General features: G+C 40.7%; 1 protein-coding gene across 1 annotated transcript in view; it reads left to right on the top strand.

Moving 5' to 3' along the window:
- Window positions 1-3,983: 3,983 nt before the first annotated feature.
- Hace1 (HECT domain and ankyrin repeat containing E3 ubiquitin protein ligase 1) overlaps window positions 3,984-14,469 on the top strand; it is a gene marked incomplete in the record, with an annotated part of 114,738 nt that continues 104,252 nt past the window's right edge. Inside the window, 4 exon segments of the mRNA XM_029554645.1 lie at window positions 3,984-4,294; window positions 9,185-9,239; window positions 10,355-10,444; window positions 11,381-11,485. Of these exon segments, the coding sequence (XP_029410505.1) occupies window positions 4,219-4,294; window positions 9,185-9,239; window positions 10,355-10,444; window positions 11,381-11,485 (326 nt within the window).

Raw genomic sequence — 14,469 nt, 5'->3', positions numbered from 1 at the left:
TTTTAGCTAAAAGTCTGGGGCCTACCACATTGGGTCAGAGCCTGATGATTTCCCTCAGGAAGGGAAAAGTACAACTACAGCACCCTGTCATGGAAACCTCAAACCTTGACTTTTTTAAAGAAAATATTTTATTATTTTTATTTTATGTGTATGAGTGTATTGCCTGCATGTATGTGAATGTACCTGTGTCATGCAATGCCGCAGAGGTCAGAAGACGGCATCAGATTCCCCTGGAACTGGAGTTAAGGATGGTTCATAGCCTCCATATGGGTGCTGGGAATCGAACCTGGGTCCTCCTCTGCGAGAGCAGTCAGTGCTCTTAACCCCTGAGCCATTCCTCCAGCCCAAACCTTGTCTTTTTTTTTTTATTTTTATTATTTTTATTTTATGTGTATATGTGTATTGCGTGTCATGCAATGCCTGCGGAGGACAGAAGAGGCTGTCAGATCCCCCTGGAACTGGATTTACGGACAATTGTTAGCTGCCATGTGGGTGCTGGGATTCGAACCCAGGTCTTCTGCAAGAACAACCAGTGTTCTTAACCACTGAGCCATCTCTCCAGCCCCAAGCCTTGACTTTTATAAGTCAAAAACTCACATTTCTTTATTTTGGAAATAGGGTCTCCTTGTAGCCCCAGCTGGCCTAGAACTTGCTATGTAGAATAGACTGGCCTTGTACTCATAGAGATCTACCTGCCTCTGCCTTCCAGTGCCAGAACTAAAGGCATAGGCCACCCTGCTTTGTTTTTTGATAATAGAATTTATGATACAAAATATCCTTTCAAATCTTCCTTTTGGCATGTTGGTGTTGGGTCCTTAGGACAAGTGAAAAAAACCTTTGATCTTTAGCTGATAATCCCTGGGCACTACTGGCTTTTTGGGTTTTCTCCAGCTTCTTGCTTAGTGTGATAAATCGCTCCTTTGTCTAATCTGGTAGCCGGTTGACACATGTGATTATTTATTTTAAATTAATTATACTTAAATATGGATTTTATACTCAGTTGGACCAGTCACATTTCAGGTATCTAGTAGCTACATTAGTGGTTACTATTTTGGATAGTACAGATTATAGAACATTTCTATCACTGTAGAAATTGAACTGGACAAGAGGCGATTACTTTGGATCAAAGTAATACTGTAGCTTCATATACCCTAAAGCAGAGCTGTTTGGGAGACTCCACCAAACTGCAGAATTTGGAACTGACAATCTACATCTCTGTAAGGCTCTTGGATGTCTCAGTCCTGTGATGAACAGTGACCAGCTGGGGAGCATTGCCCACAGTTGAGTCAGCTTGGGCTCTATCCCTGCTCATGCACTCTGGGCCTGGGCTTAGTGCCCACAGGACTTTGGGAATGATCTCTATGGAGTCTAGAGAGCTGTCACCACCTTCTTGGTGATAACAAGTGCTGAGGGACTGACTTTGGTGTAACAATGAGAATTGCTAATCCTCCTGAGCTCTATGTTGTTTTGGTTGGCCTGGAACTTCTGTGCTCAAGCCGAGGCAACAGGCCCAAGCTATCATTCCTGGCATTGAAACTTCCTTCCATCCGTCCCTCCCTCCCTCCCTTCTTCCTTCCTTCCTTCCTTCCTTCCTTCCTTCCTTCCTTCCTTCCTTCCTCCCTCCCTTCTTCCTTCCTTCCTCCCTCCCTTCTTCCTTCCTTCCTTCTTTCCCTCCCTCCCTTCTTTCCTTCCCTCCCTTTCTCCCCCTCCTTCCTTCTTTCCCTTCCTCCCTCCCTCCCTCCCTTGCTTCCCTTCCTTCCTCCCTCCCTCCCTCCCTTGCTTCCCTTCCTTCCTCCCTCCCTCCCTCCCTTTTCTTCTTTCCTTCCTTTTTCTTTCTCTGTCTCCTTTATTTACTTATTATTGTGATGATGAAGACTGAAACCAGGACCTTGCACATGCTAGGAAAGGGCCCTTCTACAGAACTGTAACCCAAACACAGAAACATGACATTTTGGATGACTTGATGGGGACAAACAAAGCCAGAGCATTTTCATTTGAGATCAGGTTGCAAGGTTGGGTTGGGCTCCGATTGGCCATTGCCTTTGTATTTCCTTGGAAGCTTTGACTTCTACCTTCTCGCCATATAAGTTTGTTTCATCTGAACCAGCAGATTAAGAGAAGATAATAGACTCTGCCTTGATTGTGAAGCATAATGCCTCAAGCTGCTAGTTGTACGTTGAAATTGATTTAGAATGGCACAGGCAGGGAATACCCATGCCAGCCACGGTTTTCTTCTTTATATCCTGCACTTGATCTTTGCAAAAGGCTGAGGTGATTTCTCTTTATATCGTGAATGGGCAGGTGAAACTATCTCTTTTACAGTTGTGAATTCGATGCAGGGAAAGCTTTGTCGCTGTGAGGGAAAGGTTGAGAAAATCAAGTCCTTTGTTTTTCTGTTTACTCCAGTATCATCTTGGCACTGGCAATAGATCTAAGATGAAAGAATTTCTTCCTTAACATTTTATTGTTGGTTGTGCTAGCCAGTCTTATACTTACTAATTGGATTCTTTCAAGCTGCAGCTGTTTGAGTTTTTGCCTTTTAAAAACTTTGTTTTGAACATTTTATTATTTTATGTTTATGCGTGTATTGCCTGCATTAAGTGCACCTGTGTCCTGCAATGTCTGTAAAGGTCAGAAGAGGGCATTGGATCCCATTGAATTTGGAGTTACAGATGGTTGGTAGCCACCATGTGGGTGCTGGGACTCGAACCTGGGTCCTCTGCAAGAACAGTCACTGCTCTTAACCACTGAGCCATCTCTTCAGTCCCAACTTTTTTTTTTTATGGTTAACATTTTTATTGTGGTATCCTTTTAAGATTCATCCAAGACAAAACAGTCCCAACTTTTTAAAAAAATTATTATTAACTGAGTCTTTGTATCTGTCAGGTATGGTGGTGCACATCTGTGACCCAAACATTTGAAAAGTGGAGGCAGAAGATCAGAAGTTCAAGGTCGGTTTCAGATACACATCAAATTGAAGCCTAGCATTGGCTATATGCGTCTGTCTGAAAAAACATAAAATAACCAACAGTGTTTCACCATGTAGCTCAGGCTAACCTCAAACTTGGAATCTGCCTCTGCCTTCTGAGGGCTGGGATTACAGGCAGGTGCTACCGTGCCTGCTTTGGGTATTTCTGTTTAATCTGCCCTGGTATACTCAGGAAGTCAAAGGCTTTGTATTTTCTCCCGGGTCTTGTCATTTCACAGAGATTGCATTTTGCCAAATATTTTTTTTTCTTCACGTTGTCATTAATATCTTCTCTAAAGTTTAGAGTTGGTGCCACATGCTGTTTAGTAGAGGGACAGCAGGGCATAAAGTAGAGTGGTGTCCCTGCTCGCTGAGATTTTCTCAGCAGGATAACTAAGCTATTTTGTTGTCACTTAGAATGAAGGACCCCTCCCCCTCGATGTTTTGCTTTGGAATTTGAGCTTTATTGTTCTTCAGATTTAACATATGCAAGTACGATATTTAAGTCGTTCATTTATCAGAAAAACAAGTGCATTAATATTAGGATGGTGATGATGGATTTAACAATTGTGCAACTCTCCAATCTGTTTTATAGGGGTGCATTAGAATTGAAGGAGACTACTCCTGTACAACTTTGGAAGGAAGGGTGAGATGAGAACGCTTAAAAAGTCTCTCTATCGCCGAGCGTGGTAGTCCACGCCTTTAATCCCAGCACTCGGGAGGCAGAGGCAGGAGGATCTCTGTGAGTTCAAGGCCAGCCTGGTCTACATAGTGAGTTCCAGGACAGCTGGGGCTACAGGGAGACCCTGTCTCAAAAAAGACCCCCCCCCCCCAAAAAAAAGGTCTCTTTATCCCCTGCGTTTGGCCAGCCCCACGTACATTCCTGCACAGAGAGTAGCTCTGGAGCAAGTTCTGCGCCTGTGGGCTAGCCGCCTGGCTCCGCCCCGGCCCGAGCCCCATCAGTCCAGAACTACAGTTCCCAGAAGGCCGCGCGAGCCCAGGAGGGAAGCAGAGCCGGGGCAGGAAAGGCGAGAGCTAGCGGAGGCGGGGGCGGCGTCGGGTTCCCTCAGCAGCGCGGTCTGTCCCACAGCTGTCAGAGCCCTGTACGGCCGCGGCTAGGAGCCCCGCGTTCCCAGGCACCGGACGCGCCTAGCTTGCTCCTCCGCCCGCAGGCTGGGCCGGGCGGGATGTAGGGCGCCGGGCGCGGAGGCCGCGAACGCGGCGGGGGCTTCCGGGAGGCCGCGCCGAGGATGGAGAGAGCGATGGAGCAGCTCAACCGTCTAACGCGCTCTCTCCGCCGCGCGCGCACAGTGGAGCTGCCAGAGGGTGAGTCGGCCGGACGAGGCTGGCGCTGCGACCGCTTCCGCTGGTAAACTAACCCTGCGCCGCGAGAACGCCCACTTTACTTTTTTGAGCCTCGCGGCAGCCTCGGCAACAACCAGTCTGCTGAGGGCCGGGCGTGGGCGGGGTGGTCCCGCACCCGGTTGGCCCTGACGTGCTCAGTGTCCTAGGAGCCGGGACACCTGCGGGCTTCGGACTCCTGGCTTCAGAAAACGTCCGGTCGGGGGCCTTCTGGTGGGCGCAGGACACTCCAGAGAGAGTATTTGCTTCAAGCTGCAGGGTGGGGTCGAGCGGACTCATATCAATTTTTTAGTATAGGGCACTGCTCAGTTTTGACAATAGAAGGTTGTCGAACCCCAGACTGGTATTTTAAAGCACTGTGCATAGTAGGTATTCATTTAGTAGTCATGCCTGCCTTCTTCGTTTAGTCATCAGACTGGCATTTATTCATAAACGTGTATTTAGTCATAGGCTTGTATGAGTGGGCTGGGTAGGAACAGGAGGTGCATGTACACAGAGCATTAAAGCTTCCCTGTGGTTCTGGACCTCCTGTGCTACAATTTCTTCAGGACTGACTGGCAAAATTACAATAATAAAGAGGTGATAAAAAAAAAAAAGCCAAGGAGTTTGCAGCCTTATGAATTTCGACATTTTAGTGGCATTGGGAGATGTTTGTAGCCCAGGCTGGGTGCAGACTTGGATTCTCCTGCTTCAGCCTTCCAAGAGTTGGGATTCCAGGCATATGTCAGCCGTGCCCAGCTTAGTTTGTGTTAGTCCATTTTTTCAAAACTTTAAATGGGCCGGATGGCTATAGTTTATGGAGGACAGCTTCGAGGGACAGCGACTTTGGGGATGATTTTCTTGAAAAAAAAAAATTCTTTAGGATTCGGAGTAAAAAGGTTTGTGGCAGTGATTTCTCAAAAATAATTTTGTATTTGTTACTTTGCTATATGAAGTAATTAAGTCCTTATCTTCGTTGTTTAGTAACTTCCGTTTTTTCTTGTTTAGTTTACTTTGAACTTTCACCTAGGAATCTGTTCACTCCCTGTTTATCTCACTTAGTTTTTGTAGTCCTGTTTTTTGGTGCCTGTTGATGAAGGCGGTGTGTGTAGTTTATTGACACTGCAATTTGTATTGTCTAACTTTATCATTTTCTTAACCTGTTCTTTGAGAAGTTTAATCAATATTCTGAAGGTTTGGAGATTAGAATATTGGAATTGAAACTTGCCCCCATGTTGCTAGACAAAATCAGCATATGGTTTGTGTTTTTTCTTTGATTACAATGAATTTTGTTTTGTTCCTTGAGTTTTTCTCTTTAAGTTCTGAGGATCCTTGAATTCTCTTAGTCTTGCTTTTTCAAGTAGATTATGTATAGTACATTCTAAAAAAATCACATGGTTGCAGTTGCATTTTAGGGCTGAACAGTGGACTGCTGAGATGGCTCAGATAAAGATGCTTATCTTGAAACATGGTAACCTGAGTTGGATCTCTGGACCCCATGTAAAGGTGGAAGGAGAGAACTGACTTCACAAAATTGAACTCCATACTTATGCTGTGATGCTTCCATACAGCACACATACACGCATATGCACACACGCACACACACAAAATTAAAAAAGGCTGAACAGATGCCCTAAGATTTTTCTAAATTTGAGAAATAATCAGAATTTTTTTGCCTTGTTAGAGTCAACAGTCAATAAGCATCTAATAAATTATTAAAGTCAGAGTTTGCAGTCAATTTTTACTCTAAAATTAACTTTGTTGCATAGTGTTGCATAGATTCTGGATTTCCTGAATAGGATGCTGAGAGATACTCTTACGTTAGCACTAAGGATGTAGAGCATGTTGTTGAGCCATCCCATGCTGGGCTAACACAGGACTAGTCTTCAGAGAAAAGAGGTGAGGGTAAAGACATTACGTCAGGGATATGGCTTCTTAGTGAACTTTAGAATACTCTGTACATTGTACACTATATGGAGAAAAGTAGTTAAAGCATCACATTTAAAGTGAACGTAGTTTGTTTAATAAGGCATATTTTAACATGCATATTTGAATCATGATTATGGTAATTATCAACTTTAAGAAATCACTCCCATCTTTTTTTATTAAATTAAATAAATTATTTTGAGAGAGGGTCTCCCTGTAGCCCCAGCTGGCCTGGAACTTGCTATGTAGACCAGACTGGCCTTGATCTCATAGAGATCTGTCTGTCTTCACCTTCAGAGTGCTGGGATTAAAGGCCTGGCCTTGATTTTTTTTTTTTTTTTTAAATTTTGAGTGTTTTGCCTGCATACATGTAAGTGCAGCACATACATGCAGTGCTTGTGGAGGCCAGAAGGGTGCATCACATCCTTTGGAAATGGAGCTAAGGATGTTTGATAGCTGCCATGTGGGTACTGGGAACCAAACCCACGTCCTCTGAAACAGTAGCTAGTGCTCTTAACTGTTGAGCCATCTCTTTTTCTCCTGAAATTACTTCATCTTAAGGAACTGAAAATACAGATAATGAATAGGAGTGTCTTCCTCACTCAGGTTTCCTGCTGAGTGGTTTAGTTCCAAAAGTGTATTAATAAAAGTGGCTGGTCTATCTGATAAAGCAAGAGATTAAACTTTTCTTGTCCCTTTGAAAACTTTAACTGTATGTCTACTTTTCAAGATACCTTCATGAGTGTAGAGAAGAAAGTATCTGAGAATAAATATTTAGCATAGTATTTCTTAGGTAGTCTCATTTTACCATTACAGTTGTCATTATATTTGTTTCACTATCCTTAGCATTTAGTGATGTGATCTGTATTTTAATAAGATCAGATATAACAGAATAAATGCACCTGCATTTTAATGAAAATAAAAGCTTTATCAATAAAATCAATGGAAACCTTATGAAACTCACCAGTGCTCACTTAAGTTGTGTGCTTTGTTTTGGTTTGTTTTCTTGAGATGGCCTCCATCTGGTAATGTAGCCTTGGCTGACCTGGTCAACTCCAAGGCAATCCTTCTGACTCCACCTCCTGAGTGCTGAGATTATAGATAAGTGCCACCATGTCAGGCTTGGATTGCCTAGATTGAGACATTCAAATCCACAAATACAGGTATTGCCTGTTTATGACTGTTTATCGTGGAGTGACTTAATTGGAGTTGTCATAGTTTAGAAGCTCAGGGTGAATAATGTGAGAAAAAAAATATTATAATGCCAAAGAAGCTTAGGGCAGTGATTTCAACTGTTTTCTGGTCTTAAAAAAAATTCTTGGGGCTGGGGAGATGGCTCAGTGGTTAAGAGCACTGACTGATTACTCTTGTAGAAGACCCAGGTTCGAGTCCCAGCACCCACATGGTGGCTATGAACCATCCTTAACTCCAGTTACAGGGGAATCTGAAACCCTCTTCTGACATCCACGGCATTGCACGACATGGATGCACTCACATACATGCAGGCAATACACTCATACACATAAAAAATAATAAAATATTAAAAAAAGATTCTTTGAGATTTCATACAGTGTATTTTGATCATATTCACCCCCTTCTCCACCTCCTCTCGGATTTCCCCTTTCTCTACCCACTCAACTTTGTGTCCTCATTTTTTAAATGTTTTTAACTTAAAAAATATTTTTATTGATTCTTTGAGAATTTTACAATGTATTTTGATCATATTCAGACACCTTCCCCTATCCCCCACCCCCTGCAGCTTCAAGACATCAATTATTATTTTTCTTTTTTTAAAGGCCTATGGAGTCTAATTTGGGTTTCCCAAATGCTCTTGGGTGTTGGTCTGCCTTTGGAGTCTGGTCCACCTACCAGGTGTCAAACCCTTGAAGAAAGCTGAGTCTTTGCTCTCTCAGCACTTCCTTAGCTAGGGCTGGGGGTTCTTGCCCAGCTCTCCCTTCCATGCTGGTATTTTGTTTGGCTTGGATCTACACAGGTCTTAAGTATGCTGTCAACAACTGCTGTGAATTCAAATGTGCAAATACCTGGGGTGTCCAGACAGCATTGTTTCCTTGTGTTCGTATACCACCTGTGGAACTTTTCATGATGATTGGTAGCTACTGAGAACAATATACTAGGTTGCGATCAGCATTTTAAAGAAATAGAAGAGGATAAAGACTATGCATTGTATATTGATAATATATCTATCTCTATCTCTATATCTATATATATATTAAGAATAGTATTATATTAAAAAAGAATGGTATTATATTGTGGACCTTTTGGTTATTGTGTATATGGGACTGGATCCTCCAAAAGAGCAGCCAGTGCTCTTACCAGCTGAGCCATCTCTCCAGCCCCATCCCTAGCCGTCTCTTTAAACCTCTTTCCTGTCCCCTCACGGGCCCCTTTCTAGCTTTTATTTTGTTTTGTTTTGAGACAGGGTTTCCCCCAGTAGCCCAGGTTGACTGTGTAGCCATCCTCTGAGGGCAGCCCTCTTGTCTCAGCCCTGGAGTACTGTGACAGGTAGAGCCACCATACCTGCCATATATTTAAGGTTTAAAATTATTTTAGCATTCGTATCTTTAATGTCTGTAATACTTAAAAAATTCCAAAATTAAACTTAATTACAGTAAAACAGGATGTCTGCAAAATACCCCTTTGGAAATAAAATTTCACTTGGTGAAACTGCAGAAAATACTAGCTCTCCGATTTTGTTTTTATACCCAGAAGCTAGGCTCCTCTATGACAGCATAGCAGGGATAACCAGTAAGAGGTGAGAAATTCTGCAGTGTTGTGAATTTTGCAATGTCTTTAGTAATCTGCACTGTTCTTACTTTATTTTGTCTCTTTTCACTTTTTATGTGAATTAAGAAAATTCTAATCTTACATATTGTATGTTGGAAAAAATAACAGCTACATTAATTCTTTTTCTGTTTATTTTTTACTTAGATAATGAAACTGCTGTTTACACATTAATGCCAATGGTTATGGCTGATCAGCACAGGTGAGTGCTTGTTTTATAAGTTTATGCTTTTTTTCTGGGTATAGGCTCTCATTCTGTAGCCCCAGTTTTGGCCTAGAACTTGCCATGTAGACCAGGCTGGCCTTGATCTCACAGAGATTCGCCTCCCTCTGCCTCCTGGGTGGTGGGATTAAAGGCGTGTGCCATCAGGCCTGGCAATTTATGCTTTTTGAGAGGTATAAATGTTGAGATGTTATGCATACACATACACACACACAGTGCTCTTGTAAAGACATACAGAGTTACTGGTTGTTGAAGGAATTTTATCCTTGTGGCAGTCACCTTATTTTAGTAATTGTGTACTTTGGCATGAAGGGAAGCAAGGAGAAAATATATAAAGAGAACAAAGTGAAGAGAAACTAATGAAACACATTTGAAATGTTATTTTTATTTTTTTGAAAATTTTTATGTGTATGAGTATTTTGCCTGTATGTGTATGTGTACTGCTTACCGTGCCTAGGGACCATGGAAGCTAGAAGAGGGTGTCAGATCCCCTGGAACTGGAGTTACAGATCATTGTTAGCAGCCATGTGGGTGCTGGGAACTGAACTCAGGTTCTCTGCAGGAGCAGCCGGCAGTATGATGAAAAAATGTTTTTGTCTTTATTCGGCTCACTTTTGACAAGGGAAGAAGCCAAGAACGCTCCCTTTGTTTCTCAAGAATCTTAAGAGAGCTGAAAGCAGCTTACTCTTGGGTGTCCTCAGACCAGGTAAGATAGCACTGTCCGAGTGGGAGAGCAGCACACCTCCAGTGCGAGATTATTGGTCAAGGGAATTAGGCTTCTTCTTTCCTTTCCTTTGTTTTTGAGACAAGATCTCACTGTGTGGCCTAGTATGACCTTAGACTTGAGGTCTTCCCACCTCAGCTTCCCACTGTTGGGATTACAGGTTTGTGCCAGCATGTTTGGTTGACTGATTTGGGATGTTACTCTGGTGACTGCTGTGCTATAGTAAGAGAACAGAGCCCTGCGTTTTTGGTAAATGAGAAGAAACTGAGTTAGCAAGAATTACTAAAAGACTGTTAATTTGAGTTAGTTGTCTTTAAAAACTTGTTTTTATGTATCAATTCCTTTTATTTTTTTGGCGGGGGTGTCATAGGTCTGTTTCTGAACTACTATCAAATTCAAAATTTGATGTCAATTATGCATTTGAACGGGTGAAGAGAAGCTTACTTCACATTGCAGCAAAGTAAGACTAAAAAAGATATTTTGCATTAAACTCTGGTCTAGAGTAAGTATCAGTTTTGAATTAGTGTTCTCTCAGTAATTATGGGGAAAGATAAGAACTGGCAGCCAAGTGGTTCTTTATCCTGTTTAGCCACAGTGTGCTGTGTAGTCTTTTGACATAAATTGTTTACTTTGATATTGAGCTCAAGTCTCCTGTTCCTGTTGTCTGTCCTACCTTATTTTAGGTTTGGCATAGGGATTGTCTAGATGTGTGTAGAGTGTGTTTTCACCAGAATTTCCTGTATCTCACCACTATAAGGGGTAAAAAGGACATGTTAACTACAGGTGAAGTCAAGAGCTCCATGGTTCCCCCTAGGTGGGAGTATTATTATTATTATTATTAAAATATTTTATTATTTTTATTTTGTGTGTATGAGTGTATTGCCTGCATGTATGTGAGTGTACCCATGTTGTACAGTGCTGAGCATGTCAGAAGAGGGCTTCTGATTCCCCTGGAACTGGAGTTAAAGACGGTTCATAGCCGTCATGTGGGTGCTGGGAATCGAACCCGGGTCCTCTACAAGAGCAGTCAGTGCTCTTAACTGCTGAGCTATCTCTCCAGCCCCAGGAGTATTATTTTTATTAACAGTCTTCTACTATGTAGTCAATCAATGGCTGATTGTTACCTGTCTTTTTGGTATTTAGATAGGTGTATTGAAATTAATTGTTCATGATTAACTAGCTTCTAGAAAACCAAAAAACATTAATTTTTTATTTTGGTTTGCTTGAGCTTGCTTTCATGGTACAGTGCAACATCTTGAAGATAGAGGATAATTTTTTGTGTGATACAGGTTAAATTTGTAGGTAAATTAGGACCTTCAGTAGGTTTTATTTGTTTTTAAATTTTGTCTAGTATGACTGTTGTATGTATCTGAACTGTCTTTTAATACTGTTTTAGCTGTGGATCAGTGGAATGCTTGGTTCTGCTGTTAAAGAAAGGAGCAAATCCTGACTATCAAGATATTTCAGGCTGTACACCTCTTCATTTGGCTGCTAGAAATGGGTAAATTTTAATTTTCTTAATGAACGTATTGTCAGTCCTAACAGTAGTTAAACAGTAGTTAATCATTCCTTCATTCTTTTTTCTTCTCAGTATTTGTCTTGAGAAAAATTACAAACACTTAGCATATTTGATTTTTTAGAATTATTTTTGGTTTCAAAGTCTGTGTTTTCTCTTTAAAGTAAGTCTTGGATTATTTTATTAAATTTTCAAATGACTCATTTAATAATCTATGAAATTTTCAGTAACGTTTTTCTTCAAAATGAAGATTTAGTATTTCTTGGATATAATAACATTTTACCTTATGTTTTTGTTATCTTTTTCCCTGATAATCTTTTTCCACTTTTACCTCCTTGGCTTATTTCTAAAACTGCTTGGTTAGAAATTTTATTAGTGTAACTAAAGACAGTGACTATGTTATTCCCAGTTTATAGTTTTTTGAGACTGAATTGTATTAGAGTAAGCTTTCTAGCTAAGGGTAGCTTCCAATACTGAACTTATTTTTCATTTATTTGTTTATTTGCAGTGCTTGAGATTTAGTTCAAGGCCTTGTTCATGATAGGCAAAAGTTTGACCTCTGAGCCATACCCACAGCCCTATTTCTTATTTAACTGGTGTCTTAGTTTCTTTTCCTGTTGCTATGATAAAAGACTTTGACAAAAACAACTAAGGGAGAAAAGATTTATTTTGGCTCACAGTTCATCTTAGTGAAGTCAGGCAGCAGAAGCTTGAAGCAGCTTCTCATAGTTCCTCTGCAGTCAGGAAGCAGAGAGTATTGATTGCATGCTGCTGCTCAGCTTGCTTTTTTCGTTTACGTAGTCCAGGATCTCAGTCAAGGAATGGTGTCACCCACAGTGTGCTGACCTTCTTACTGCAGTTGATGAAATCAAGATAGTCTTCCACTGGCATGCCCAGAGACTTGTTTCCCATGTGATTCTAGATCTCATAGGCCTGACAATTGAGATTAACCATTAAAATGGAGAAAAAGTTATCTAAGTAAATAATTTTTTTTTTTTGTCTTTTTGAAGCAGGATCTCCCTGTAGCCCCAGCTGTCTTGGAACTCACTATGTAGACTGGGCTGGCCTTGAACTCACAGAGATCTCCTGCCTCTGCCTCCTGAGTGCTGGGACTACAGGCATGTGCCACCACGCCCAAAGTAAATAATGTATTTAAAAGAAAAAGCAACACTAGTGTTTCCAAAATGTGAAAAATTTAAAGATGGCATATGTTTTTGTTTTTTTCCTTGAGAATCCTGGTTATTCCTAATTTTAAAAATATTTATTATTTATATTTTTTTAATTGTTTGGTCTTTTTTTGAGACAGGGTCTCCCTGTAGCCCCAGGTGGCCTGGAACTTACTATGTAGATGAGGCTGGTCTTGAACTCACAGAGGTCCACCTGCCTCTGCCTCCCAAGTGCTGGGACTAAAGGCGTGTGCTACCACACCTGACTTACTATTTTTATTCTATTGTATGAGTGTATTACCTGCATGTGTATAAGTGTACCCATGCTGTTCAGTGCTGGAGGAGGTCAGAAGAGGGCATTGGAGTTATGGATGGTTGTTAGCCACCATGTGTGATAGGACTCGAACTAATTGATACCATTTGTTACTGTGTGCTTTTTTCAGCCCTATTATGCTTTTGATGATGTTTTACTGTCTTTTTCTGCCACATAATTCAGGTGTCACATTTCTTTTCCTTTACCCTGCTTCTTAAAATTCAGTAGGATTGAGGAATGATACCACAATGATTGGAATTAAATTGAAAATGAAAATAGATAGTTTTTGATCCAGGCCTTGAGAAATTTAGGTTTATAAGTCTGTTTTAAATACTGTAAAACTTCTCTGTCAATATACATTCCTGTTGTGACCCTTCTTTTAGTTAATCCTATATTTTGGTTTCTGTTCTGGACAGGGATTCTAAATAATGGACATGGCAGCATAAATGAATGACTGTGGAGATAAAATTATCCATTGCATTAACTTGAGACCAAATTTTTCATATAAAGATGCATATTGAACCGAGAAGATATGAACCATAGTTTTGCTTAGAGTAGGTAGGGGAAAGGCATAGTATTTGGTCTAAGGTCTGTTTGATCTTTCCCACTTCATAAATTAATATGTGAGCCAATTTAATTGTTCACTGGCTTAATAGTAACAAGGTGCCAATTAAACAGCTCTTTGTACTTGCCACATTAGGTGTGTTGTAATGTGTCATACCTAGAGTCATAGAGTAAATCATTATCTTTCAGGTATGTTAATTTTAGTGATAGGATAGATAATGACAAAGATCTTTCTTGAAAGGTTACCTATCTTAGAATGTCTCTGAATACCTATAAAGGAAAGGACAAATTGGTACAGAGGAGGGGTGGAAAAAAATCCTCTGACTTAAACACACTCTGTGTAAGGACCAGGAAATAGGTATCAGACTTGAAAGACACCGTATTCTTGGTCTGCTAGAAAGATTTTCCAGGTAAGGTTTTCCTGAAATAAAGTGCTTTTGAAGCACATATGAAATACTTTTGACCACACTTTGTCAATAACAATTGAAAAAAGATCATTACCTTCCAAAGGTGGAGAAGTAGGACAGCTATTACATGACTCATTTAGCAAGTCAACAAGATGAAAAACAGTGAGTTTGTGACCTAGTCTTTAATTTGGATGCCTTTCTACTTCTAACAAGATTATTTTGACATTCAGTGCTTAAACATTAAAATTTTTATTGCTTATTGAATGGATGCCTTGTACAGTGTAGAGGTACTCAATAAGTTTTTACTAACGACTTTGTTACTTCCTGGAGCTACTGATATTTTCAGGAATAGCTTTCTACTATAATTGTGTTATGAAGTCATATTTGTCTATACTGAAGTCATAGAATTTCATCCTTTTTGCTGGTCCAGTTTGGTGTCTTTTGCTCCCTCGTCTGTCACTGTCAGGTGGACAGAATCTGTTCCTTGACCGGCTTTAGTATTTCTCTTGTCACCATTAG

The sequence above is a fragment of the Nannospalax galili genome, unplaced genomic scaffold (assembly GCF_000622305.1).
Source record: "Nannospalax galili isolate Female #2095 unplaced genomic scaffold, S.galili_v1.0 scaffold324, whole genome shotgun sequence".
Lineage (NCBI taxonomy): Eukaryota > Metazoa > Chordata > Mammalia > Rodentia > Spalacidae > Nannospalax > Nannospalax galili.
This window is presented reverse-complemented; position numbering and strand designations above follow the sequence as displayed.